The 25,491-nt window shown below is 49.5% G+C and overlaps 1 protein-coding gene across 1 annotated transcript in view; it reads left to right on the forward strand.

Annotated features, from left to right (window-relative positions):
- LOC138769948 (IgGFc-binding protein-like) overlaps nucleotides 1-25,491 on the forward strand; it is a 133,835-nt gene that overhangs the window by 11,657 nt on the left and 96,687 nt on the right. The window contains exons 2-3 of the mRNA XM_069948721.1: nucleotides 6,400-6,453; nucleotides 8,221-9,444. Of these exons, the coding sequence (XP_069804822.1) occupies nucleotides 6,402-6,453; nucleotides 8,221-9,444 (1,276 nt within the window). The 5' untranslated portion in view covers nucleotides 6,400-6,401. The remainder of the gene's footprint in view (nucleotides 1-6,399; nucleotides 6,454-8,220; nucleotides 9,445-25,491) is intronic.

Below are 25,491 nucleotides of genomic sequence, written 5' to 3' on the forward strand. Positions count from 1 at the left end.
ACATGTGGGAACACGGAGAGGAATCTTATGAATTATAGATTTGAGTATACGCCAAGAAGGAAACATGGAAAGAAATGAAAAAATATCCCTCATCTATAAATATCCCCTAGTGTAGTGAGAATACATAGCCGATGTCAGAAGATTATTACATAGATATAAAGAGGAAAGGAAAACAGCCCCGGCAACAACCCCCCCCCCAGCCCACACAGCATATCCCCCCACCCCCCACATATCATGGATAGCAGGGTACCCCCCCAGCCCACACACCATACCCCCCCCCCCACATATCATGGATAGCAGGGTACCCCCCCCAGCCCACACACCATACCCCCCCCCCCACATATCATGGATAGCAGGGTACCCCCCCCAGCCCACACACCATACCCCCCCCCCGCACATATCATGGATAGCAGGGTACCCCCCCCAGCCCACACACCATACCCCCCCCCCCGCACATATCATGGATAGCAGGGTACCCCCCCCAGCCCACACACCATACCCCCCCCCCGCACATATCATGGATAGCAGGGTACCCCCCCCCAGCCCACACACCATACCCCCCCCCCACATATCATGGATAGCAGGGTACCCCCCCCAGCCCACACACCATACCCCCCCCCCCCGCACATATCATGGATAGCAGGGTACCCCCCCAGCCCACACACCATACCCCCCCACATATCATGGATAGCAGGGTACCCCCCCAGCCCACACACCATACCCCCCCACATATCATGGATAGCAGGTACCCCCCCAGCCCACACACCAAATCCCCCCCCCCCACATATCATGGATAGCAGGTACCCCCCCAGCCCACACACCATACCCCCCCCCCCCGCACATATCATGGATAGCAGGGTACCCCCCCAGCCCACACACCATACCCCCCCACATATCATGGATAGCAGGGTACCCCCCCCAGCCCACACACCATACCCCCCCACATATCATGGATAGCAGGTACCCCCCCAGCCCACACACCAAATCCCCCCCCCCACATATCATGGATAGCAGGGTACCCCCCCAGCCCACACACCATACCCCCCCCCCCCCACATATCATGGATAGCAGAGTACCCCCCCCAGCCCACACACCATACCCCCCCCCCCCCCACATATCATGGATAGCAGGGTACCCCCCCCAGCCCACACACCATACCCCCCCCCCCACATATCATGGATAGCAGGGTACCCCCCCAGCCCACACACCATACCCCCCCCCCCCACATATCATGGATAGCAGGGTACCCCCCCCCAGCCCACACACCATACCCCCCCCCCACATATCATGGATAGCAGGGTACCCCCCCCAGCCCACACACCATATCCCCCCACATATCATGGATAGCAGGGTACCCCCCCAGCCCACACACCATATCCCCCCACATATCATGGATAGCAGGGTACCCCCCCAGCCCACACACCATAACCCCCCCCCCCGCACATATCATGGATAGCAGGGTACCCCCCCAGCCTACACACCATACCCCCCCCCACATATCATGGATAGCAGGGTACCCCCCCCAGCCCACACACCATATCCCCCCACATATCATGGATAGCAGGGTACCCCCCCAGCCCACACACCATACCCCCCCCACATATCATGGATAGCAGGGTACCCCCCCAGCCCACACACCATACCCCCCCCCCCCCGCACATATCATGGATAGCAGGGTACCCCCCCAGCCCACACACCATACCCCCCCCCCCCACATATCATGGATAGCAGGTACCCCCCCAGCCCACACACCATATCCCCCCACATATCATGGATAGCAGGGTACCCCCCCCCAGCCCACACACCATACCCCCCCCACATATCATGGATAGCAGGGTACCCCCCCCCCAGCCCACACACCATAGCCCCCCCCACATATCATGGATAGCAGGGTACCCCCCCAGCCCACACACCATACCCCCCCCCACATATCATGGATAGCAGGGTACCCCCCCCCCAGCCCACACACCATACCCCCCCCCACATATCATGGATAGCAGGTACCCCCCTAGCCCACACACCATACCCCCCCCCCCCACATATCATGGATAGCAGGGTACCCCCCCCCCAGCCCACACACCATAGCCCCCCCCACATATCATGGATAGCAGGGTACCCCCCCAGCCCACACACCATACCCCCCCCACATATCATGGATAGCAGGGTACCCCCCCCCCAGCCCACACACCATACCCCCCCCACATATCATGGATAGCAGGGTACCCCCCCCCAGCCCACACACCATACCCGCCTCCCCCCACATATCATGGATAGCAGGGTACCCCCCCCCAGCCCACACACCATACCCGCCTCCCCCCACATATCATGGATAGCAGGGTACCCCCCCAGCCCACACACCATACCCCCCCCACATATCATGGATAGCAGGGTACCCCCCCAGCCCACACACCATACCCCCCCCACATATCATGGACAGCAGGGTACCCCCCCACATATCATGGATAGCAGGGTACCCCCCCAGCCCACACACCATACCCCCCCCCCACATATCATGGATAGCAGGGTACCCCCCCCCCCAGCCCACACACCATACCCCCCCCCCACATATCATGGATAGCAGGGTACCCCCCCAGCCCACACACCATATCCCCCCCCACATATCATGGACAGCAGGGTACCCCCCCAGCCCACACACCATACCCCCCCCCACATATCATGGATAGCAGGGTACCCCCCCAGCCCACACAGCATACCCCCCCCCCACATATCATGGATAGCAGGGTACCCCCCCAGCCCACACACCATATCCCCCCCCACATATCATGGACAGCAGGGTACCCCCCCAGCCCACACACCATACCCCCCCCCACATATCATGGATAGCAGGTACCCCCCCCAGCCCACACACCATACCCCCCCCCACATATCATGGATAGCAGGTACCCCCCCAGCCCACACACCATACCCCCCCCCCCACATATCATGGATAGCAGGTACCCCCCCAGCCCACACACCATACCCCCCCCCCCCCCACATATCATGGATAGCAGGGTACCCCCCCAGCCCACACACCATACCCCCCCCCCCCCACATATCATGGATAGCAGGGTACCCCCCCCCCCAGCCCACACACCATACCCCCCCCCCACATATCATGGATAGCAGGTACCCCCCCAGCCCAAACACCATACCCCCCCCCCCCCCCACATATCATGGACAGCAGGTACCCCCCCATATTATTGTGTTATTATGACAGGTCCCGGCTGTATCTCCCTGCGGCTGCCGTGTCAGGATCGGTGCTGAGTGATGTGATAATCTCCTGGCAGTGATTTCATTATACGGTGATTATAGCTGATTATTCCGGCTCCTCCTCAGCAGCGGTCGGACTGGTTTGTAGATTTGTTTTAGTATATAGAAAAAAGAAGCCAGCTTACCCTATTCCACTACGGGCCAGCTTACCCTATTCCACTATGAGCCAGCTTACCCTACTCCACTATGAGCCGGCTTACCCTATTCCACTATGAGCCGGCTTACCCTATTCCACTATGAGCCGGCTTACCCTATTCCACTATGAGCCGGTTTACCCTATTCCACTATGAGCCATCTTACCCCTTTCCACTACGAGCCGGCTTACCCTATTCCACTACGAGCCGGCTTACCCTATTCCACTATGAGCCGGTTTACCCTATTCCACTATGAGCCGGCTTACCCTATTCCACTATGAGCCAGCTTACCCTATTCCACTATGAGCCATCTTACCCCTTTCCACTACGAGCTGGCTTACCCTATTCCACTATGAGCCGGCTTACCCTACTCCACTATGAGCCAGCTTACCCTATTAAACTACGAGCCAGTTTACCCTATTCCACTAAGAGCCGGCTTACCCTACTCCACTACGAGCCAGCTTACCCTACTCCACTACGAGCCAGCTTACCCTATTCCACTACGAGCCAGCTTACCCTATTCCACTACGAGCCAGCTTACCCTACTCCACTACGAGCCAGCTTACCCTATTCCACTTGGCTTCACAGCGCGGCTCTCACTCCAACAGGTGCCACTAATTGATCCAATAAAGAAATGAGTCCAGCTTCCAGCACAATGGGCGCACGTGGGGTTATACAAAGCTTATGTCCCTGTACACACATGGCGGCATGGCCCCAACAAGACGCTGCTTGGCGCAGCCCTAATCATGGCCGTACTCCTTGGGGCACAGCCGCACTAAATACCTGCTAGGTGGAAGTGCCAGTCATCAGTAGCGGCCATGTCTCTCCAAGATGGCGACCCCCCCCCCCCCCCCAGCCGCAGGATAATGGATAAGATGGATAAGATTCACCCCTAGAGACTGTGCAACTAATAAGATGATACTCTGTAAAAACAACCTAGATAGTAGACAGATATCCCTCTGGATTTGTACATACAATAGTACCAATTCTATAGCGAATAAACGATCACCAGGGCGCTGCAATTTGCTGAGAGAAATAGGAGACAATTCACACAGAAGAAATTAGGGGGAAAAAAATCACATAGGAAAAAACGCATTGAGACACAGACAAACCGAGATAAACACTAGTAAGATTCTTTATCCTTCAGTAGTTTCTGCATCTCACCTCCCCTTGCTGAAGCGTATACTGTATACACACTCTATATACTTTTTCTATTGCAATGTACTGTATGTTGGCTGCACTACACGTAAACTGAAGACGCGTGCATGCGAACACTTCCATGTTATTGAGCATCTAGGCTCCAGAACCCATCTGGGGCATCAAGACATTTCATTGACGTTCATCAGGGTCCACCAAACATATATAGAGTATATAGAGTATATAGAGTATATAGAGTATACGCTTCAGCAAGGGGAGGTGAGATTTCTGGATGTTTTGTCTCCATATCTGCTACCTGCAAGGAATCAATCTGCCAAAAGAACTACAAATATGTGTATATATATATCTTACTAGTGTTTATCTCGGTTTGTCCACGTCTCAATGCGTTTTTCCTATGTGATTTTTTTCCCCCTAATTTCTTCTGTGTGAATTGTCTCCTATTTCTCTCAGCAAATTGCAGCGCCCTGGTGATCGTTTATTCGCTATAGAATTGGTACTATTGTATGTACAAATCCAGAGGGATATCTGTCTACTATCTAGGTTGTTTTTACAGAGTATCATCTTATTAGTTGCACAGTCTCTAGGGGTGAATCTTATCCATCTTATCCATTATCGCCATCTTGGAGAGACATGGCCGCTACTGATGACGGGCACTTCCACCTAGCAGGTATTTAGTGCGGCTGTGCCCCAAGGAGTACGGCCATGATTAGGGCTGCGCCAAGCAGCGTCTTGTTGGGGACATGCCGCCATGTGTGTACAGGGACATAAGCTTTGTATAACCCCACGTGCGCCCATTGCGCTGGAAGCTGGACTCATTTCTTTGTAGATTTGTTCTCCCTGGAGCTCGGCCAGATTACATATATAGTATACAACTTCTATAGACATAAAATACGGTATATACTGAGCTGTATAATACACATACTATATGGTAAATAGTATACAGGACAGTGACACCGATACTTGGGGTACAGGACAGTGACACTTATAGTTGGGGTACAGGACAGTGACACCGATAGTTGGGGTACAGGACAGTGACACTTATAGTTGGGGTACAGGACAGTGACACCGATAGTTGGGGTACAGGACAGTGACACTTATAGTTGGGGTACAGGACAGTGACACCGATAGTTGGGGTACAGGACAGTGACACTTATAGTTGGGGTACAGGACAGTGACACTTATAGTTGGGGTACAGGACAGTGACACTTATAGTTGGGGTACAGGACAGTGACACTGATAGTTGGGGTACAGGACAGTGACACCGATACTTGGGATACAGGACAGTGACACTTATAGTTGGGGTACAGGACAGTGACACTGATAGTTGGGGTACAGGACAGTGACACTGATAGTTGGGGTACAGGACAGTGACACTGATGGGGTACAGGACAGTGACACTGATAGTTGGGGTACAGGACAGTGACACTGATAGTTGGGGTACAGGACAGTGACACTGATAGTTGGGGTACAGGACAGTGACACTGATAGTTGGGGTACAGGACAGTGACACTGATAGTTGGGGTACAGGACAGTGACACTTATAGTTGGGGTACAGGACAGTGACACCGATAGTTGGGGTACAGGACAGTGACACCGATAGTTGGGGTACAGGACAGTGACACTGATGGGGTACAGGACAGTGACACTTATACTTGGGATACAGGACAGTGACACTGATAGTTGGGGTACAGGACAGTGACACTGATAGTTGGGGTACAGGACAGTGACACTGATAGTTGGGGTACAGGATAGTGACACAGATAGTTGGGGTACAGGAGTGTCACCTGATGCTCAGCACTATTGATCCTGTAATAACATTTGTCTTTGTGTTTGGCAGGGATGGGCGTCCTCTGGATTGTGGTGTTTTACATGTGGGGAGAATTATTATGTGGTAAGATACTGATCGCGATATACAACAGTGATATATAGTGATATACAGTAGTATATAGTAATATATAGTGATATACAGTGATATATAGTAATATACAGTGATATACAGTAATATATAGTAATATACAGTGATATACAGTAATATATAGTGATATACAGTAATATACAGTAATATACAGTGATATATAGTAATATACAGTAATATACAGTGATATATAGTAATATACAGTGATATACAGTAATATACAGTGATATATAGTAATATACAGTGATATACAGTGATATACAGTAATATACAGTAATATACAGTGATATATAGTAATATACAGTGATATACAGTAATATACAGTGATATATAGTAATATACAGTGATATACAGTAATATACAGTGATATATAGTAATATACAGTGATATATAGTAATATACGGTAATATACAGTAATATACAGTGATATATAGTAATATACGGTAATATACATTGATATACAGTAATATACAGTAATATACAGTGATATATAGTAATATACAGTGATATATAGTAATATACGGTAATATACAGTGATATAAGGTAATATACAGTAATATATAGTAATATACAGTGATATATAGTAATATACAGTAATATATAGTAATATACAGTAATATATAGTAATATACAGTAATATATAGTGATATATAGTAATATACAGTAATATATAGTAATATACAGTGATATACAGTGATATACAGTGATATACAGTGATATATAGTGATATACAGTAATATATAGTAATATACAGTGATATACAGTAATATATAGTAATATACAGTGATATGTAGTAATGTTTTACATAGGTTGGTCTCGCATGGGGTGGTCCTCCATGGAGTGGTCATGCATGGGGTGGTCCCGCATGGGGTGGTCCTGCATGGGGTGGTCCTGCATGGGGTGTTCCTGCATAGGGTGGTCCTGCATGGGGTGGTCCCGCATGGGGGTTGTCTCTCATGGGATGGTCCCGCATGGGGTAGTCCTGCATAAGGGAAGTCCCGCATGGGGTGGTCTCTCATGGAGTGGTCCTGTATGGGGTGGTCCCACATGAGGTGGTTCCGCATGGGGTTGTCCTGCATGGAGTGGTCCTGCATGGGGTAGTCCTGCATGGGGTGGTCTTGTATGGGGTGGTCTTGTATGGAGTCATCTCCCATGTGGTGGTCTCCCATGGGGTGGTCCTGCATGGACTGGTCCCGCATGGGGTAGTCCTGCATGGGGTGGTCCTGCATGGGGTAGTCCCGCATGGGGTAGTCCTGCATGGGGTGGTCTTGTATGGGGTGGTCCTGCATGGGGTGTTCACGCATGGGTTGGTCCCGCATGGGGTAGTCCTGCATGGGGTGGTCCTGCATGGGGTAGTCCTGCATGGGGTAGTCCTGCATGGGGTGGTCCTGCATGGGGTGGTCCTGCATGGGGTAGTTCCGCATGGGGTAGTCCTGCATGGGGTGGTCTTGTATAAGGTGGTCCTGCATGGGGTGTTCCCGCATGGGTTGGTCCCGCATGGGGTAGTCCTGCATGGGGTGGTCTTGTATGGGGCGGTCTTGTATGGGGTGGTCCCGCATGGGTTGGTCCCGCATGGGATGGTCTTGTATGAGGTGGTCTTGTATGGGGTGGTTCTTCATGGGGTGGTCTCCCATGGGGTGGTTCTGCATGACTTGAGTTCTGCTTTAAATCCAACCCAATATCTGCTGAAGTGTTGGACTGTATGTGGTGGAGTAAGCATTCTCTTGTATCGTGACTCGGCAGGTGCGGGACAGGCGAGTATGATCGGAACGGAGTTCATCACAACCATCATGCAGAATGGGTTACCAAACGTAAGTAATCAAAAGAAGGAGGTCCGCATAAGTGGCACCCAAGGCAAGACCAACGTGACCATTAAGGTCATGGGAGGAAGTTTCCACAGAACCTTAATTATTGGTGGCAGAACCACCGTGTCGGTACCTCTACCAGAGTCCACCGAGTTCCGAGGGAATGGGATCAACAAGAACATTGTCCACATCATGGCTGACCAGCCCATCACTGTCCTACTTCTGAACTCCAGATACCGCAGTGCTGAGACCAACGTTGTGTACCCCACGTCTGCACTGGGGACTGAGTATTACCTCATGACACCAAACACTGGCGCTTCAGGTTCTTCGAAGGTGTTTTCACTCATCACGTCCAATGAAGAAGCTTCTGTGGAGATTCACAACACGGGTTCAATCCAGGTGAATGGTCAGAGGCATGCGGCCAACAGCGTGGTTACCGTAACTCTTCCAGCCTTCCATGGACTCCAGATGCTGAGCTCTGATGACCTGTCAGGGTCGCGGGTGTTCTCCACCAGCCCCGTGGCCGTATTGAGTGGACACACGTGCGCTCAGAAGAATACCCAGTGTAACTTTGTGTGTGAACAGCTTCTCCCTGTCTCAAGCTGGGGAACCAACTATCTTGTGGTCCCACTATCCTTCCAGCAGAAGACTGACCTGGTCTCTGTCATCGCAGCAGGTGAAACCCAAGTCAGCTACTTCTTCAATACAAATGAGAAAAAGGAAAACCTGTTGGCTGGCCAGAAGCTGGAGATAGAGCTGGCAAAGATACCCCTGAAAATCCAAGCCAGTGGGGCGCTTCAGGTCACCTTCTTCAGCACGGGAGGAAGAGGCAAGAGGTTTGAGTATGACCCATTCCTGATGACCATCCAAGACTTGGACTCTTACTGTAGCTCTTACTTCTTATATGGTCAGCGCGGCATCGATAACTACGCCATCATCATAGCAGAGAGCTCCTCCACCGCAGACCTCAGATTCGATGGAAGACCCCTGTATAACGCCAGGTGGACTGAAATCACCGGGACCGTCTTCAGCTGGCTGGAATACTACTACGGAAACAGCCTGACATCTCACAGGGTCCAACATCCCAATAAGAAATTTGGCCTGCAGAGTGTGGGCATTGGGTCGACCTTTAGCTATGGCTCCCCCGGAACATGTGTCGAAGGTAACATAAATAAACGACTGAAGAATTGTAATAATAAGTACTGGTCTCCTCTCCTCTGACACATATACAGCACTGGTCAGCACAGGTGGGGGGGTCTCCTCTCCTCTGACACATATACAGTACTGGTCAGCACAGGTGTGGGGGGGGGTCTCCTCTCCTCTAACACATATACAGCACTGGTCAGCACAGGTGGGGGGGTCTCCTCTCCTCTGACACATATACAGTACTGGTCAGCACAGGTGGGGGGGGTTTCCTCTCCTCTGACACATATACAGCACTGGTCAGCACAGGTCGGGGTCTCCTCTCCTCTAACACATATACAGCACTGGTCAGCACAGGTGGGGGGGGGGTCTCCTCTCCTCTAACACATATACAGCACTGGTCAGCACAGGTGTGGGGGGGGGTCTCCTCTCCTCTAACACATATACAGTACTGGTCAGCACAAGTCGGGGTCTCCTCTCCTCTAACACATATACAGCACTGGTCAGCACAGGTAGGGGTCTCCTCTCCTCTAACACATTTACAGTACTGGTCAGCACAGGTGGGGGGGTCTCCTCTCCTCTAACACATATACAGTACTGGTCAGCACAGGTGGGGGGGTCTCCTCTCCTCTGACACATATACAGCACTGGTCAGCACAGGTAGGGGTCTCCTCTCCTCTAACACATATACAGTACTGGTCAGCACAGGTGGGGGGGGTCTCCTCTCCTCTGACACATATACAGCACTGGTCAGCACAGGTGGGGGGGGGGTCTCCTCTCCTCTGACACATATACAGCACTGGTCAGCACAGGTGGGGGGGGGTCTCCTCTCCTCTGACACATATACAGCACTGGTCAGCACAGGTGGGGGTCTCCTCTCCTCTAACACATATACAGCACTGGTCAGCACAGGTGGGGGGGTGGGGGTCTCCTCTCCTCTAACACATATACAGTACTGGTCAGCACAGGTGGGGGGGGTTTCCTCTCCTCTAACACATATACAGCACTGGTCAGCACAGGTGGGGGGGTCTCCTCTCCTCTGACACATATACAGCACTGGTCAGCACAGGTGTGGGGGGGGGGTCTCCTCTCCTCTGACACATGTACAGTACTGGTCAGCACAGGTGGGGGGGGGTCTCCTCTCCTCTGACACATATACAGCACTGGTCAGCACAGGTGGGTGGGGGTCTCCTCTCCTCTAACACATATACAGTACTGGTCAGCACAGGTGTGGGGGGGGGGTCTCCTCTCCTCTAACACATATACAGTACTGGTCAGCACAGGTGGGTGGGGGTCTCCTCTCCTCTAACACATATACAGCACTGGTCAGCACAGGTAGGGGTCTCCTCTCCTCTAACACATATACAGTACTGGTTAGCACAGGTGGGGGTGGGGGGTCTCCTCTCCTCTAACACATATACAGTACTGGTCAGCACAGGTGGGGGTCTCCTCTCCTCTAACACATATACAGCACTGGTGGGGGTCTCTTCTTTTCTAATACAGCACTGGCCAGCATAGGTAGGGGTCTCCTCTGACACAGATGCCCCCTCTGGGAGTAGTCCCACCTATGGTAGATGCCCTCCGTGCTGCTGCTCTCATTGAGTAGTCCCCCTGTAGTAGATTACCCCCCTGAGTAGTCTCCCTATAGTAGATGCCCCCCTGTGAGTAGTTCCTCTATAGTAAATGCCCCCCTGTGAGCAGCCCATCTATAGTAGATTGCTCCCCCCGTGAGTAGTTCCCCAATAATAGATAGCCCCAGCCCCAACCTGTGAATAGCCCCCTATAGTAGATACCCCATGTTGCTGCCTCCTGTGAGTAGTCCCCCTATAGATTTCCCCTATGAGTAGTCCTCCTATTACTGATGCCCCACTATGAGTATTACCCCTATAGTAGTAGCCCCCCTGTTCTGCTGCCCCCTATGAGCAGTCCCCCTATAGTAGATTCTCCTCCTGTGAGTAGTCCCCCTATAGTACATTCCCCCGTGAATAGTCCTCCTATAATAAATGCAGCCCTGTGAGTAGTTCCTCTATAGTAAATTGTCCCCCTGTGAGTAGTCCTCCTATAGTAGATGCCCCCCGTGAGTAGTACCCCTATAGTAGATGCCCCCCATGCTGCTACCCCCAGTGGGTAGTCCTTCTATAGTAGATGCCCCCGTGAGTAGTACCCCTATAGTAGATGTCCCCCGTGCTGCTACACCCAGTGGGTAGTCCTTCTATAGTAGATGCCCCCTGTGAGTAGTACCCCTATAGTAGATGCCCCCTGTGCTGCTGCCCCCAGTGAGTAGTCCCCTTATAGTAGATGGCCCCCCCCTCTGAGTAGCCCCCCCACAGTAGATTTCCCCCCTCTGAGTAGTCCCCTATAGAAGATAGTCCCACACCTGTGAGTCGTCCCCCTATAGTAGATTGCCTCCCTGTATCTAGTCCCCCTAAAGTAGGTGGCCCTCCGTGAGTAGTCCCCATATAGTAGATGGCCTTCATGATGACTAGATCTAAATAGAATAAATAAAACAAACTCCCCTCCCACTCGCTCTTCCATTGCTGCTCTCCTTTTTAGTGTTCCGGCACAGTCAGTGTGTGTTACAGACATCCGGCCCACTTGTCAGCGCTCCTTAAAGGGGCCCACACATGACCCAGTAGCAGTATTTATGGTCCCTTCAATGTGGTGAGGACCCTTGTGATTATTAATGGATCCAACATTGATGGCAGCTGCTGCAGAACATCTTTGGGAATACACTCCGTGGAATTATACAGCAGAAGTACAGCAAGAGGGGACAGGATAGAGGGAAGACACCTTCCAGGTAGAGAGATCACGGGGTAGATGATCATAGCATCTCAGCATTAGTAGCAGCTGCGGAAACTCTTTAGAAGCAGACCTGTCAATCACCTGACGTTGACATAAACAAACACAAGCGTGACACAAACATCACAGATACACATGTACTGTACACACACACACACGTATGTATATATATATCTATATCATAAAAATCAAAGTCTGTCTGTCCTTCTGTCTGTCTGTCCTCTATAGACTTCCAAATGCCTGAACCGTTTGACCCCAAATTTGGCCCACAGATACATTGGGTGCCCGGGAAGGTTATAGCGAAGGTCCTGTCCCCGCCAGATGTACAGGAGGGGAGGGGGAGGGGAAAGAGAGGCGCCCCATAGAGATGAATGGGAAAACCTCCTCACTGCACGCACAGGTGATATAATTAGCTGCAGCAGACACGGCAGTTGGAGCCTTAGCAACCAATAGGATTACTGCTTTCATTTTCACAGGGAGCAATGGTTGCTAGGGAAGCTGCCTCACAACATCCACAGTAATAACTGGTAGACCCCCTACTCCAACTATACAGTACAGGTATACAGGACCCCCTACTCCATCTATACAGTACATGTATACAGGACCCCCTACTCCATCTATACAGTACATGTATACAGGACCCCCTACTCCATCTATACAGTACATGTATATACAGGAGCCCCTACTCCATCTATACAGTACATGTATATACAGGACCCCCTACTCCATCTATACAGTACATGTATATACAGGACCCCCTACTCCATCTATACAGTACATGTATATACAGGACCCCCTACTCCATCTATACAGTACATGTATATACAGGACCCCCTACTCCATCTATACAGTACATGTATATACAGGGCCCCCTACTCCATCTATACAGTACATGTATATACAGGGCCCCCTACTCCATCTATACAGTACATGTATATACAGGACCCCCTACTGCATCTATACAGTACAGGTATATACAGGACCCCCTACTCCCTCTATACAGTACATGTATACAGGACCCCCTACTCCATCTATACAGTACATGTATACAGGACCCCCTACTCCATCTATACAGTACAGGGATATACAGGACCCCCTACTCCATCTATACAGTACAGGTATATACAGGACCCCCTACTCCAACTATACAGTACATGTATGCAGGACCCCCTACTCCATCTATACAGTGCATGTATACAGGACCCCCTACTCCATCTATACAGTACATATATATACAGGACCCCCTACTCCATCCATACAGTACATGTATATACAGGGCCCCCTACTCCATCTATACAGTACATGTATATACAGGACCCCCTACTCCATCTATACAGTGCATGTATACAGGACCCCCTACTCCATCTATACAGTACATATATATACAGGACCCCCTACTCCATCCATACAGTACATGTATATACAGGACCCCCTCCTCCATCTATACAGTACATGTATACAGGACCCCCTACTCCATCTATACAGTGCATGTATACAGGACCCCCTACTCCATCTATACAGTACATATATATACAGGACCCCCTACTCCATCCATACAGTACATGTATATACAGGGCCCCCTACTCCATCTATACAGTACATGTATATACAGGACCCCCTACTCCTCTATACAGTGCATGTATACAGGACCCCCTACTCCATCTATACAGTACATATATATACAGGACCCCCTACTCCATCCATACAGTACATGTATATACAGGACCCCCTACTCCAACTATACAGTACATGTATACAGGACCCCCTACTCCATCTATACAGTACATGTATATACAGGACCCCCTACTCCATCTATACAGTACATGTATATACAGGGCCCCCTACTCCATCTATACAGTACATGTATATACAGGACCCCCTACGCCAACTATACAGTACATGTATATACAGGACCCCCTACTCCATCTATACAGTACATGTATACAGGACCCCCTACTCCATCTATACAGTACATGTATACAGGGCCCCCTACTCCATCTATACAGTACATGTATATACAGGACCCCCTACTCCATCTATACAGTGCATGTATACAGGACCCCCTACTCCATCTATACAGTACATATATATATACAGGACCCCCTACTCCATCCATACAGTACATGTATATACAGGACCCCCTCCTCCATCTATACAGTACATGTATACAGGACCCCCTACTCCATCTATACAGTACATGTATATACAGGACCCCCTACTCCATCTATACAGCACATGTATACAGGGCCCCCTACTCCATCTATACAGTACATGTATATACAGGGCCCCCTACTCCATCTATACAGCACATGTATACAGGGCCCCCTACTCCATCTATACAGTACATGTATATACAGGGCCCCCTACTCCATCTATACAGTACATGTATACAGGGCCCCCTACTCCATCTATACGGTACATGTATATACAGGGCCCCCTACTCCATCTATACGGTACATGTATATACAGGGCCCCCTACTCCATCTATACAGTACATGTATATACAGGGCCCCCTACTCCATCTATACAGTACATGTATATACAGGGCCCCCTACTCCATCTATACAGTACATGTATATACAGGGCCCCCTACATCATCTATACAGTACATGTATATACAGGACCCCCTACTCCATCTATACACTACATGTATATACAGGAGCCCCTACTTCATCTATACACTACATGTATATACAGGAGCCCCTACTCCATCTATACAGTACATGTATATACAGGACCCCCTACTCCATCTATACAGTACATATATATATACAGGGCCCCCTACTCCATCTATACAGTACATGTATATACAGGACCCCCTACTCCATCTATACAGTACATATATATATACAGGGCCCCCTACTCCACCTATACAGTATATGTATGTACAGGGCCCCCTACTCCATCTATACAGTACATGTATATACAGGGCACAACAGGTATACCAAACTGTGACTGGGTAACACTGCTACACCAGACCTGACCAATACTGCCAAACTGTGCTGGATAACACTGTCATACCAGACCTGACCAATACCGCTATACTGTGCTGGATAACACTGCCATACCAGACCTGACCAATACCGCTATACTGTGCTGGATAACACCGCCACACCAGTCCTGACCAATACCACCATACCGTGACTGGATAACACCATCATATCAGACCTGACCAATACTGCCATACTGTGACTGGATAACACCGCTATACCAGACCTGACCAATACCACCATACCGTGACTGGATAACACCGCCACACCAGACCTGACCAATACCGCCATACTGTGACTGGATAACACCCCCATACCAGACATGACCAATACCGACACACTGTGACTGAGTAACACTGCCATACGGGTAAATACAACCCTGCAGGTATACAGGACACTACAGGTATACAGGACCCCAAAACTATACACTACAAGTGCACGGGACCTCCACAAAACTATATACTACAGGTATACAGGACCCCAAACTTTACACTACAGGTATACAGGACCCCCAAACTATATACTACAGGTATACAGGACCCCAAAACTATATACTACAGGTATACAGGACCTCCACCAACTATACACTACAGGTATACAGGACCCCAAACTATACACTACAGGTATACAGGAACTCCACCAACTATATACTACAGGTATATAGGACCCCAAACTATACACTACAGGTATACAGGACCTCAAAACCATACACTACAGGTATACAGGACCTACACCAACTCTATAATACAGGTATACAGCACCTTCACCAACTCTATACTACAAGTATACAGGACCCTAAATATACTACAGGTATACAGGAACTCCACCAGCTATATACTACAGGTATATAGGACCCCAAACTATACACTACAGGTATACAGGACCTCCACCAACTCTATACTATAGTTATACAGGACCCTCAAACTATTTACTACAGGTATATAGGACCCCCGAACTATATACTACAGGTATACAAGACCTCCACCAATTATACACTACAGGTATCCAGGACCCTCAAACTATAAACTACAGGTATACAAGACCTCCACCAACTATACATTACAGGTATACAGCATCAACTATATACTACAGGTATACAGGACCCCCAAACTATACAGTACAGGTATACAGGACCTTCACCAACTGTACACTGCAGGTATACAGGACCTCCCTCAACTATACACTATAGGTATACAGCCCCCCCCAACTATGCACTACAGATATGCAAGACCCCTAAAAACTATACATTGTGGGTATACAGAACCCCTCCAACTATGCACTACAGGTATACACTAATTCCACTGATTAACTCAGATGAAACAATACCTTTAGCTTGGCCTCCTGGGCACCTTAGAACAAATCTAATTAACACACTGACACTTTATACCCGGGCAGCGCCGGGTACATTTTCTAGTATAATCATAAAAATGAAAGTCTGTCTGTCTGTCTGTCCTTCTGTCTGTCTGTCTGTCCTTCTGTCTGTCTGTCTGTCCTCTATAGACTTCCAAACGCCTGAAGAGTTTGACCCCAAATTTGGCCCACAGATACATTGGGTGCCCGGGAAGGTTAGAGCGAAGGTCCCGCCCCCGCCAGATGTACAGGAGGGGAGGGGGAGGGGGGAGAGCATCCCATAGAAATTAATTGGATAATCTCCACACTTCACACACAGGTGATGTAATTAGCGCTGCAGGTCCCAGCAGTAACGGCAGTTGGAAGCCTTAGCAACCAATAGGATTACTACTTTCATGTTCACAGGGAGCTGGAATCTGAATGGTTGCTAGGCCAGCTGCCTCACAACAGATCCACAGAAATGAATACAGTAAGGGTGCCTTCACACCTACCGGATCCGCAGCCGATTTCAAGCTGCGGATCCAGTGTCATTCAACCCTATGACACTACATACTCGCAGCGGGATTAACATCCCGCTGTGAGTATGTAGATTAACCCCCTTGGTGGACGGAGCGTAACTTATACTGACAGAGGCCGCCATCATCCCTCCCGCACAGACCGCTGTTAGATGGCGCAGGCTCCCTCCGCTGTGCTGCTGCTGCCGGGCACGGCTCTCTCCTCGCGTCTCAGGTTGCTGCACACACCGCTCCAGCTTGCTTCAGGGGGGACGTCCAGAGCTGTGAGGAGAGAGCCGGCTCTAACAGCGGTCTGTGCGGGCGGGATGATGGCGGCCTCTGTCAGTCTAAGTTACGCTCCAGCCGCCAAGGGGGTTATTTTACATACTCGCAACGGGATGTCAATGTCATGTAGTGTCATAGGGTTGAATGACAGTGGATCCGTAGTGGATTTCGCTGCAAATTCACGGCGTGAAATCCGCTGCGGATCCAGTAGGTGTGAGGGCACCCTAACAGTGTACAGTGTACATACAGTGTATACAGCAAGGGGCTTACCTGCCGGGTGGTGGTGTTGGGGAATGTATACAGTAAGGGGGTGTTGAGGAATGTATACAGCATGGAGGCTACCTGGGGGGGGGGGGGGGTTACAGCATGGGGGCTATCTGCAGGGAGGAGTGTATACAGCATGAAGGCTACCTGGGGGGGGGGTGTATACAGCATGGGGGCTACCTGGGGGGCGTATACAGCATGGGGCCTACCTGCAGGGGGGATTGTATACAGTGAGGGATACCTTCATGGGGGAGTGTATACAGCTTACCCCCTTACCTGCTGGTTGGTGGTGTTGGGGAATGTATACAGTAAGGGGGTTTAAGGGAATGTATACAGCATGGGGGCTACCTGGGGGGGGGGGGTGTATACAGCATGGGGGCTACCTGCAGGGGGGGGGGAGTGTATGCAATATGGGGGCTACCTGCAGGAAGGGAGTGTATACAGTAATGGAGTACCTGCAAGGGGGTGGGGTGGGGGAGGAGTGTATACAGTACAGAGGCTACCTGCAGGGAGGGAGTGTATAGAGCATAGGAGTACCTGCAGGGGGGAGTGTATACAGTATGGGGGCTACCTGCAGGAGGGGGGGGGGGGTGTATACAGTATTAGAAACTTTGATACCTCTTCTGTGTTGTCCTCACCAAGGAAAGGTAGTGCCTGAGAGGGCAGGTTTTCTGCACACACACCTTACTTATGGTCTGCAGTCAGCGGGTTGGGGGTGGGGGGCAAACTTTATACTACAGGTATAGAGGATCCCAGAAGTATACACTACAGGTATACAGGACCTCCACCAACTATATACTACAAGTATACAGGACCTCCACTAACACTGTCAATGTTGTACATAACCAGGCTGAGCATAACACTACCAATATTGCATATAACCAGGCTGTATATAACACTGCCAAAGTTGTATATAACCAGGCTCTGTATATAACACTGCCAATGTTGTATACAACCAGGCTGTATATAACACTGCCAATGCTGTATATAACCAGCCTCTGTATAACACTGACAATATTGTATATAACCAGGCTGTATATAACACTGCCAATGTTGTATATAACCAGGCTATATATATCACTGCCAATGTTGTATATAACCAGGCTGTATATAACACTGACAATGTTGTATATAACCAGCCTCTGTATATAACACTGCCAATGTTGTATATAACCAGGCTGTATATAACACTGCCAATGCTGTATATAACCAGCCTCTGTATAACACTGACAATATTGTATATAACCAGGCTGTATATAACACTGCCAATGTTGTATATAACCAGGCTGTATATAACACTGCCAATGTTGTATATAACCAGGCTGTATATAACACTGCCAATGTTGTATATAACCAGGCTGTATATATCACTGCCAATGTTGTATATGACCAGGCTCTGTATATAACACTGCCAATGTTGTATATAACCAGGCTCTGTATATAACACTGCCAATGTTGTATATAACCAGGCTGTATATATCACTGCCAATGTTGTATATAACCAGCCTCTGTATAACACTGTCAATGTTGTATATAACCAGGCTGTATATAACACTGCCAATGTTGTATATAACCAGGCTGTATATATCACTGCCAATGTTGTATATAACCAGGCTCTGTATACAGTCTGATCACATGATGACATCTCAGTTTGGCTATTAGGTATTTAGGATGTTTAAAGTTTTTAGTTTATTTCTAACCTACAATTTACATAAAAAGTGCAGAACTGTCGGGTATATAGAATTTAAAGGGGTTTATACGCCTCCTGGCGATTTCCCCTTAAACAAAAAAACACAAGGGCATAGATTGGCCTCCTGGGCACCTTGGGACAAATCTAATTACCACACTAACACTTTATACCCAGGCAATGCCGGGTGGTTTATTGTCCACAACAGAAAACAAAACCTACAGCTTTCTTCAGCCAACACCCAGGTATGGAGCAGCGTCCGTGAAAACAGTCATTGGCAGCAAGACATAGGGCTCTCACCCGGACAGGCGCTGCCAGACACCAAACAGCTCCTGGAAGTCTCCTTTGGCCTCAGAGAAGCCACACACAGCTCCTTCTCCCCAGCCGCACACTCTGAGACCAGAGATACACACAGCCACTCTCAGCTGGTTCTCCCAGGCTTACATAGGCCAAAACCTGGGCCTGGAGTGTGGGAGCAGCCATACTAAATTTTATACATGTGCCAGCGGCCTATTGCTGCTGACAGTGTCGGACTGGGGTACCTGGAGCCCACTAGAGGAAATGATCCTTGGGGCCCACCAATATAGAACCAGTGAGATACGACATGCTGACCCCGTCCCAGTGGCGTAGCTACCATGAAGGCAGGGAAGGCGACTGCTATGGGGCCCCTGCAGGAAGGGGGCCTGAGGAAGCCTGCCCTGCCTTCATGGTAGGTACTGACACTGACATCCGACCACTGTACCCGCAGGGGTCCAGAGAGGAAGAGGGACCCGCCAGTACACTGAGGAGCAGGACCTGCCAGGTCCTGCACGGCACAGGAGAGGAGTGAAGGACCTTTGGTCACATGACCCAAAGGTCCTGAATACTTCTATGTGAAGATCAGCCCGGACTACAGGAGGAGGGAAGGCTGGGAGCTGTAAGTGCTGTGTATGTGTGTCAGTGAGTGTATGTATCTAAGGGTATATATGTATATGTCAGTATGTGTATGTGTATGTACATGTCAGTATGTGTATGTACCTGTGTATATATGTATATGTCAGTATGTGTATGTATCTGTGTATATATGTATATGTCAGTATGTGTATGTATCTGTGTATATATGTATATGTCAGTATGTGTATGTATCTGTGTATATATGTATATGTCAGTATGTGTATGTATCTGTGTATATATGTATATGTCAGTATGTGTATGTATCTGTGTATATATGTATATGTCAGTATGTGTATGTATCTGTGTATATATGTATATGTCAGTATGTGTATGTATCTGTGTATATATGTATATGTCAGTATGTGTATGTATCTGTGTATATATGTATATGTCAGTATGTGTATGTATCTGTGTATATATGTATATGTCAGTATGTGTATGTATCTGTGTATATATGTATATGTCAGTATGTGTATGTATCTGTGTATATATGTATATGTCAGTATGTGTATGTATCTGTGTATATATGTATATGTCAGTATGTGTATGTATCTGTGTATATATGTATATGTCAGTATGTGTATGTATCTAAGGGTATATATGTATATGTCAGTATGTGTATGTACCTGTGTATATATGTATATGTCAGTATGTGTATGTACCTCAGTATGTGTATGTATCTGTGTATATATGTATATGTCAGTATGTGTATGTCAGCAATGTCTGTAACACTGGTGTATATGTGTGTGTTTGTGTATGTCAGTTGTGTCTCAAGTGATTGACAGGTTTGCTCCCAAAGATGTTCTGCAGCAGCTTCTATTAATGCTGGCCTCTAATAAAAGAACCCACCACTAATATCTGCTGCATTTTCTTTTATTTCTGGTTGAGTATTTCTTATTACACTGAGATGATTTCCCTGTGTACAGTCTACTCATGGTGTATACATCTGCACTAGTGTAATCACATTACAGCGTATATATGTGTGTATGTCAGTGGTGTATCTGTATATGTGATAATGGTGCCTCTGTGTGTGTATATGTGCGTCACTGTCTGTGTTTGAGAGGGGGGGGGGGGGTAGGGGAGCGTACAGGATGGGGCCCCGTACAGTTTTTTGCTATGGGGCCCCATGAATCCTAGCTACGCCCCTGCCCCGTCCTTTCCTGGATTCATCTGTATCTGTGACAAATCACTTGTGAATAACATTTTCAGTCTAACTAAAACTCTCAGAAAACTCAGCATTTATAAATATCTCAGGGTATGCTGGGAGTTGTAGTCTCTGAGAGGACAACCCTATAATAAATCCCTGTGTGCAGAGGCTCCTGGTGGCTGCAATCTGTGGGTGACATCAGCCCTGAAGGTCCAGCAATACATCTGTCTACACTGTACTACAACTCCCAGCATATCCTGAGGGCTGCAGACTGTCAGTATATGCTGGGAGTTGTAGTGCCTGCGGCTGTTGTAGTTGGGTCCTAGGTGCATTATACACTGGATGCTTTGTGACATATAAGAATACATAGATCTGTGGGGGCTCAGTGCAGGGACGTGACCCCAGAACATCACTAATAAGATATAGGGGGAGATGTTTTTGTTCTATCCCCTATTAGTGATGTTCTGGGGTCACTTCCCTGCACTGAGCCCCCACAGATCTATGTATTCTTATATGTCACAAAGCATCCAGTGTATAATGCACCTAGGACCCAACTACAACAGCTGCAGGCACTACAACTCCCAGCATGTACTGATAGTCTGCAGCCCTCAGGATATGCTGGGAGTTGTAGTGCCTGCGGCTGTTGTAGTTGGGTCCTAGTTTAAAAGTTTGCGCTAGTGTACTGTAGTGACCGCGGGGCTGTGTCAGTACACTACCGCAAACCATACACTGACCCATTAAGACCCCAATGGTACACAGGCTCTGCACACTATAGAAGTGATTACAGTGCAGTTACTAATGGCTCACAGGTGACGTCTTCTCCCATTGCCGTCACTCACTTTTTGCTTTCTTCTCCATCTGGTGCAGTTATCAGACTTCTCCGTCCACAACTGGGGAGAAGCTGGGGGGTGCAGGAGGAGAAGCTGGGGGGTGCAGGGGGAGAAGCTGGAGGGGGTGCAATGGAGAGGCTGGGGGGGTGCAGGGGGAGAAGCTGGGGGGTGCGGGAAGTTGGGGAGCAGGGAGGCAGCTGGGCGGCAGAGGGAGCAGCCGGGGTGGCAGGAGGAGAAGATGGGGGGACACATGAGGTGACAGGCAGGGGAAACAGATAGGGGGCAACTGGAGTGACAGTGGGAGAAGCTGGGGGCTGGGGGGCAGAGGCTGGGGGGCAGGGAAGAAGCTGGGGTGTTGAGGGGAGCAGCAGGGTGGTGCTTGGGGAGAGACTGGGGGTGCAGGGGGAAAGGCTGGGGGGCAAGGAAGAAGCTGGGGGTTTAGAGGGAGGAGCTGGGGGGTGCAGGGGGAGAGGCTGTGGGGGGCAGCAGGGGGGCAGGGAAGAAGCTGGGGGTTCAGGGGAGCAGCAGGGGGGTGCAGGGGGAGAGACTGGGGGTGCGAGGGGAGAGGCTGGGGGGCAAAGGAGCAGCTGGGGGTTTAGAGGGAGGAGCTGGGGGGTGCAGGGGGAGAGGCTGTGGGGGGCAGGGAAGAAGCTGGGGGGTTCTGAGGGAGAAGCTGGGGGGTTCAGGGGCGCAGCAGGGGGAGAGGCTGTGGGGTGCAGGGAAGAAGCTGGGGGGTTCAGAGGGAGAAGCTGGGGGTGCAGGTGGAGCGGCTGTGGGGTGCTGGGGGGAAAACGAAGCGGCCGGGGGGGAACCGGAGGGCAGGGTTAGCAGGTCCCTCCCAATGCAGCTTCGGGCCGGGGTGCAGCTTCCGGCACAGACAGCCGGAAGCTCACAGCTTCAGTCCTGCGATGCCCGTACTTCTCTCCTGCACATATGACGTCATCGCGGCGGTGGCGCTAAGCAGGAGAGAAGTACAGGCATTGCGGGGCTGAAGCTGTGAGTCTTTCACCTCACCAAGGCCAGGATCCTTGGTGAGACATATCTACCATCTATGACGGTGCCGTGCGCCTTCTTACAATATAATGGCTATGTTCACACTACGTATATGTCCGGCCCCATATTTTCACGGCCGGACTTATACGTGTTAAACTCCGTCCGGGGATTTACGTAAGTTGCGGACGGCTACGTACGGTCCGCGAACTTACGCCCGTAGTCTATTTACGCTTCCCGAGTGCCCTACGTAGCGATCTGACAGCGGTCTTTTACTTGGAAATCTTCTGCTAGCCCCGGACACCTCACAGAACCTTTTGGATTGGCAAATCAAAGTGCAAAGTCCCACTACGTACGGGACCGCATGTTACGCTACAGGCGTAAGTTACGGCATTTTCGTCCTCAAACAATGGACTGGTTCATTTTTTACGGCGCCGCGTACGATCCTGGCGTAAGTTGTTACGTAGTGTGAACTGTGCAGCCGTAGATCATATACTTTTCATTGTACGCAAACTACGTAGATCTCTGTCCGCTTATTCACGGAACGCGCTACATCCGGAGACTTACGTAGTGTGAACGTAGCCTATATATATCACACACACACTGGCTGACACACAGACACATGCATATAGTTATGATAGATAGTTAGATAGTGTCAGGACAGGGGAGGCAGGGACGAGACACAACAGTGAGCTATGATGCTGAACCCACCAACTGTCCCTACCTACTTGCCTCAATCGGCTCTAGGCGGCCGTGGACAACCACAAAGACGTTCCCTAAATCAGTAGCAGTCGCATAGTCAAAAGTCAAATCCAGAGGTCAGGTAACATAGACGAGCGAACACAGGGAGTTAGGACGGGGAGTGCAAGAATAGACAAGGGGAGCTGGGATCAGGGTGTTAATCTAATAGCCAGCGCTGGGACTCTGCCTCAGCTTTGTTTTATGCTGACCGAGAGCCCGGTCTGAATCCTCATTGGACCGGCGCTCTGATCTTCCAGGTTTCAGACAGGCAGAGGAACCCGTCAATCACACAGACAGCACAGCTGCATAATCAAGTCTAGAAGCTTCTCAGATTAACTCCTGAATTGCCTGAAGCTGAGAAGCAATCAGGTGTGGCACACAAAAGCAAACACCAGGTCCAGTTCACACCAGGCTACCGCACATTCCTGACAGTACCCCCCCCCCCCCCTTACGAGTGGCCTCAGGACCCTTATTGAACGGACCAGGCTTAGATGGATTACGTGCGTGAAATTGTCGAACTAGACGTGGGGCATGCATGTCCTTCCCAGAAACCCACGTATGTTCCTCTGGACCAAAGCCCTTCCAGTCGACCAGATACTGTATGGAACCCTGTACCCAGCTAGAATTGAGAATTTTCTCCACCTCATATTCCAGCTCCCCCTGGATGACCAGTGGAGCAGAAGGAGTAGATGGAGACACCGGAGGAACGTACCTTTTCAGGAGTGCTTTATGAAACACATTATGAATGCGAGACGACGCGGACAATTTCAATCTAAATGTAACAGGATTTATGATCTCCACAATAGTGTACGGACCAATATACTTGGCTGCCAGTTTGCCAGACTGAACCCGTAACCTTACGTTCTTAGTAGAGAGCCAAACCTTTTCCCGTACTTTGTACTGATGGCCGGGTATGCGTCTTTTATTGGCATGTTTCTGAAAAAGCTCTTGGGCTTTAACCAGGTTCTGATGAGCCTGGGCCCAAACTGTGCTCAGTTTTGAAAAAATAGCTTCTGCTGAGGGGTTAACTGACTCGGGGGCATGAGTAGACTATTACCTCGGGTTAAAACCATAAGAAGAACGGTGACATCTTTAATAAGCCGTGCTCATGGTTGTTTAAGGCAAACTCTGCTAAGGATATAAAGTCCCTTCATTTATCTTGGGCCTCAGCCACGAAACACCTCATAAATTGTTCCAGAGATTGGTTTATCCTTTCCGTCTGTCCGTTCGACTGCGGATGGAAGGCAGACGAGAAGGACAAGGAGACACCCAGTCGACCACAGAATTCTCTCCAGAATTTAGCAACAAACTGAACACCTCAGTCAGACACAATGTTCTCTGGAATACCATACAGGCGCAGAATGTGATTAATAAATAGTGTGGCCAGGGTGCGAGCATTAAGTAATTTGCATAAAGGGATATGATGGCACATCTTAGAAAACCTATCCACAACCACCCAAATCACAGTTTTTCCCTTAAACAAAGGCAAGTCAGTAATAAAATCCATAGATATATGGGTCCAAGGTCTGGTAGGCACAGGTAGAGGGTGTAATAAC

This window comes from Dendropsophus ebraccatus, chromosome 12 (genome assembly GCF_027789765.1).
Source record: "Dendropsophus ebraccatus isolate aDenEbr1 chromosome 12, aDenEbr1.pat, whole genome shotgun sequence".
NCBI lineage: Eukaryota > Metazoa > Chordata > Amphibia > Anura > Hylidae > Dendropsophus > Dendropsophus ebraccatus.